A 5,125-nucleotide genomic window follows, 5' to 3' on the forward strand; every position below is an offset into this window, starting at 1 on the left:
AATTCACAAAGCGTTTGGGAATTACCCAAAAGTGTCACAGAATATTTACTAACTGCTACTAATATTACAAATAACGATATAATTAAGTACAATGTAGATGTGAAGTACGTACAAACAATGAAATTACACGAAGTGTATAAAACTATATTTTCCAACAACTTTTTATCACTCAAAATCTTAGAAATAGATAACTGTAGTGATGTGTTATTCGATGAAAAAACCACTTTTCCAAAACTGACAGAGTTGTATGTGAGATGGTCAAAGTTGCTTGTATTCCGAGGAAAATTTGATGAACACATGCTGACCTTTGCAAGCTTTATCTATTCATCGAGTATTTCAATTAAAAAAATGTTTTATAGCAAACGGAGAGTTGTTTTTTTATGTTGTGATGAAATTATCTTTTACGACCAAAAACACGAATTATTGGAAACAATTATGGAGTGTAGTTCCAAAATTATGTGCATCTATGATGGAAAAGTTGCAACTAGTGGGATTACTGACTATTATTCCTCATATGATTTTTTAAAATGTTTTATTCTACACTATTTTATTTCTTTTTCATCAAACCTTTTTATTGACAACAACAAATTTGTATTGAGAAATGATAGTAACAATTCACTTGCAATTTCAAGGGATTTTATGGACTCAAAATGTGAACTTCCAATGTTTTATAAGTACAATAATGAAATGTGTATGATCAAGTACGTGCGCTATTTTGAGGTGAAAGCTGGCTATGGCGACTTTTCTGTTGGCGTATTTGATCAAGACAATTGGGCTGATTTTCAAAACGAACCGATTGGATCAAACAAATATTCAATTGGGTTTCACAGCAATATTTGGTCCTTATATTCGGAATATTTATATAAAAATGGTAATGAAATTGACTATGGCGATGGTGACAATTTTGTGAATTCAGTCGACAAAGTAAATGTAGTTGGATGTGGTGTATATAAAACATGGAATAATCAGAATGTTGTTTTCTTCACATTAAATGGGCATTTTGTAGGACGTTGTAAAGCCGACTTTATCAATTTTGGTGCGGCGGTGTGTATAGCCAATACATCACATTTTGAAGTGAACGACGGACAAAATGAAAATTTTCTTTTTAACCCACTCTTCTTTTTTAGTCACCTAGAGAGACAATACATGGTGACTGTTTCTAAATATTTTAAAACAGCTGGTGACTTCGCAACTATCAGTTTGGTGTGTAAAAAGTACAAAGAAATTTTATATGATTTGAACGAAAATTATGTACATCTTCCTCTTGAGTGTTTTCAATATTTTAAAGCACTCAAAACAGTCAACGTGTGGAGTCACAAAGAGTTTCAAGACATTTTTAATTACTATTTAAAATCAGAGAAACCGCTTCCAAAATTTGTGATTTGGTTTCCAGTCACTTACGACTATGCAAAGGAATTTGAAGGTCAAAATATTGTGTTTAAAACAATTTGTTACACAAGTTCGGATTTTGATAAATATGGTTCAAATATTCCAAATAATGAATGTGGAATAGCCGCTTTGAATGATGATGATGATGTGACATGTGATAACCAAAATGTTATTAAAATTAACACGAAAGTGCTTCAAATCAGATCTTTTGTAATTCCAGACAATGTAACTATGTTAGGATTATTGGCGTTCAACAGTTTTACAAATCTTTGTGATATAAAAATGTCTAAAAATCTTAGAAAAATAGGAGCAGGTGCTTTCACAAATTGTATTTCTTTGACTTCAATTGTTTTGCCAGAAAATTTAAAACAAATTGAAATGTTGGCTTTTCAAAATTGCAAACAACTTTCTAAAATAGAACTTTCATCTTCTCTCACTTATTTGGGAATTGCTGCTTTTAATAATTGTGAAAAACTTGAGGAAATTGAACTTCCAGAACAACTTGATTATTTAAACGAAGGGGTGTTTTCTCATTGTGTTTCACTTACAAAGATAGTCATTCCAAAAAGTGTTTCTTTCATTGGACGTTTTTGTTTTTTCAATTGTGGATTTGTGCATTTTTCTGAAATAAATTTAAAGGTCAATACACTTTCATTTGGGTGTTTTGCTTGTTGTAAATCACTTGTAAAAATAGATTTACCAGAAACAGTGACTTCGTTAGAAGATGACTGTTTTTATGGGTGTGAAAAACTGGAAACTCTCGTTTTGCCATCAAGATTGGAGTCAATAGGAAGATCCTGTTTTTTGAAGTGCGAAAAATTGATCAATGTTAAAGTGCCAAAAACAGTCAAAACAATCAAAGAAAACGCTTTTCCAATAAACACAAATATCATTTTAGACAAGTAAATTGATTTTTATTTTTACATGCGTTGTTTTTTAAAAAAATTGTGCTTTTTTATATCTGAATTTGATACATTAAAATTATAATTAAATAGTAAAATGTTTGATTTTAAAAAATATTATTGGCTCTTATTATAATGAACAATTTTTATTTGATAATATTTTATTTTTTATTTTTTTAAATGTTTAGTTTTAATAATAGGATTTTGGTTTTAAAATTTATTTATTTTTAATTGACGAATTTGTCATTCATAAATAAATGGATTTATGTTGTTCAATAGTTGTTTATAATATATAATTTGGTTTCAATTCATTATAGCAAATAACACTTGTATATAAATACCAATCTACAATTTAATTTTAAAAAACTTTATCATGTATTTTACACTCATCACGTTGTTTTATTCAATTCTCGCTTTATCCCAACGATCAACAGACTTAAACCAATATTATTATCAATACACATGCGCAGATAATTTGACAGTTATTAAAGGAACTACAAATAAAAATTACACCAACTGCAACTTCATCGGAGAATTCAATTTTACAAATCCTAATGAAATGACTTCTTCGATATATTTCGATTCAGTTGGTGAGATCCTTGATTACATTTTACCTGATAATACAACATCAGCTACTTTTTACAACTCGATGTTTACTCAGTTACAAACATCTCATTTGACACTCAATCAGTTCACAAGTAACAAAACAGGCTTTTATCATAGTGATTTTTCTGATGTTGTTTTTGAGTTGCTTAAAAATTTCTTAACATATAACTTTTACAATACTATTTACACATCTACATTTAAAACTATTGTGTTGTATAATTCTTCTTTTGAAACATTAAAAATTAGTTCTGTGAAGACGAGTGGATATCGCGATATCTCTTCCATTGAGAATTGCCACTTTTGTTCAACAGATATTTACGAATCTGTTTTCTCCAATTTGACAATTAAAAATAGTCATTTCAGTGAATTCACATTAGCAAATAATGTCTTATCGGGACTAATTGTTGAAAACACCAAGTTTTATTACCGAGATGATGACAATGTCCGCTATATCAACTCGACATTTGTTAATACCTCATTTTATCATTCTTATTATTATAAAAATGTCGTGTTTGAGTCGTGCAACTTTGTGAACTGCATTTTTTATTTAGATGATGTACATTCAGCTAAAAACATTGACTTTGACTTCGCCGACTGCTATTTTGAGAACTTCACTGTCAACAAACAAATAGTCGATTTGTATAAAGGAAATGCCTGTATTGGGTTGAAAATAGGGTTTGTGAAACAATCAATGGAGATCGAAATTGCTAATGAAGATGATAAAAAGAGAACTCAAATTATTTTACTTTCAACGGGCGTTGCTGTGCTTGGGGTCTTGTTCATAGTTGCTGTGATCATTATTGGCGCACTATTTACATTGTTTGTCTTATCACGTAGAAAGCAACAAAAATTGAATTACAACGATTTATCTAACACAAAATAATCAAATTTAAAAGTTTTTTTTGAGATTTACATTGACCACCACCACCTTTACCAAAAAAAAATATTTGCAGCGATTGTTTTTTTGAAGGGAGTCCACTTATCAGCTACTGTTTGTGCGTACCCATGTCACCCACTTTCCCTGTCCGTACTGTGTGGACGTGGATGTGGTTCCCCCCCCCCGCAAGCAGGGGTCAAGGGGATCCGCGCCAAGGGAGGAATTGGAAAGTGGGTGAAACGGTGCACAAACAGACTGTTTGAGTCCGTCTATATGAGCCTTCTTATAAATGCTCCGTCTCACTCAGATTCCACTAACTCAAAGTGAATTTTCGGCATTTCTTGAATTTGGGAACCATATTTAATATTATCCCAGTTTCCTATTTACTATAATTTTAATTTGAATATGATTCGAATAAAAAATAAATCTATTTTAAGGAGTGGTGGTGGTCAATGTAGTTCCGATATATTTGTTATTATTTAAAATTATTTAATAAACAATAATTTATAAATAATTGTTTTTTGCTAATTTTTTGTTTTAAAAAACAGCCTAAAAAGCAATAACTATCAACTATGTAAATATGTAATATCAAATTAAAACTTTAAATGATAACACTAAAATTAAAAAATACCACATTTTTATCTTTTGACTTGGAGCTTACAAATACATGCATGAGATATTAAATTATGATATATAGTTATGAATTTTTAATTGAATCAAAAAATGTTAATTCTTTCATTGAGTTGTGAAACTTGAGTATGTAAATACATATGATAAAGCTTGTTAATTCAATTTTTTATGTTGAACTAATTATATTTTGTGGGTAAGTCATAAATTTGGATGATCATAAAAACAATGAAAATGATATAATTTTAAACCAATTTTTATATAATATATTGATGATATTATATATTCAAATTGAAAACACAACTCAAATATAAATGAATTATTACATTTAATGATTTATTGGTCTTTACTCCTTAAATTCATAATAATTAAATATTTTTGCCAAATTCATAAAGAAAAACCGGTTATTACAAATGTATTGAACTTAGTGAACATCTTTGCTCTGTTAAAAACAAAGAGCATTAAAAATAATATTCACAATTTAACGTTAAATGAATGTCGATATATAAAAAGTTATATTAAATAAATAATCAAATGTTTTCAATTTATTTGTTTTTGTATCATGTCATGTTTAACAATTGTTTTAAAATTTTAAATGTAATATGCAATATTGTTTAAATGATAATGTGATGGTGATTGTATATATTAATTGTAAATTGTTTGCCTGAACAACCTTTTTATGTTTTATTATGAATTAATTAAACTTGAGGTTATGATGTAAAAT

At 28.7% G+C, this 5,125-nt stretch overlaps 2 protein-coding genes across 2 annotated transcripts; both read left to right on the plus strand.

The window, feature by feature from the left end:
- On the plus strand, positions 1–2,295 carry EIN_116240 (hypothetical protein; the record flags this gene model as incomplete). The annotated part of the gene is made up of 1 exon (XM_004261246.1): positions 1–2,295. A coding segment is annotated over one exon (2,295 nt), but the record flags the coding sequence as incomplete, so codon positions are not given.
- A 555-nt stretch (positions 2,296–2,850) lies between these two features.
- On the plus strand, positions 2,851–3,780 carry EIN_116250 (hypothetical protein; the record flags this gene model as incomplete). Its single annotated transcript, XM_004261247.1, has 1 exon — positions 2,851–3,780. The coding sequence occupies one exon, from the start codon at positions 2,851–2,853 to the stop codon at positions 3,778–3,780; it is 930 nt and encodes a 309-aa protein (XP_004261295.1).
- Positions 3,781–5,125: the final 1,345 nt, after the last annotated feature.

This window comes from Entamoeba invadens (genome assembly GCF_000330505.1).
Source record: "Entamoeba invadens IP1 unplaced genomic scaffold scaff_1105074724893, whole genome shotgun sequence".
Lineage (NCBI taxonomy): Eukaryota > Evosea > Mastigamoebida > Endamoebidae > Entamoeba > Entamoeba invadens.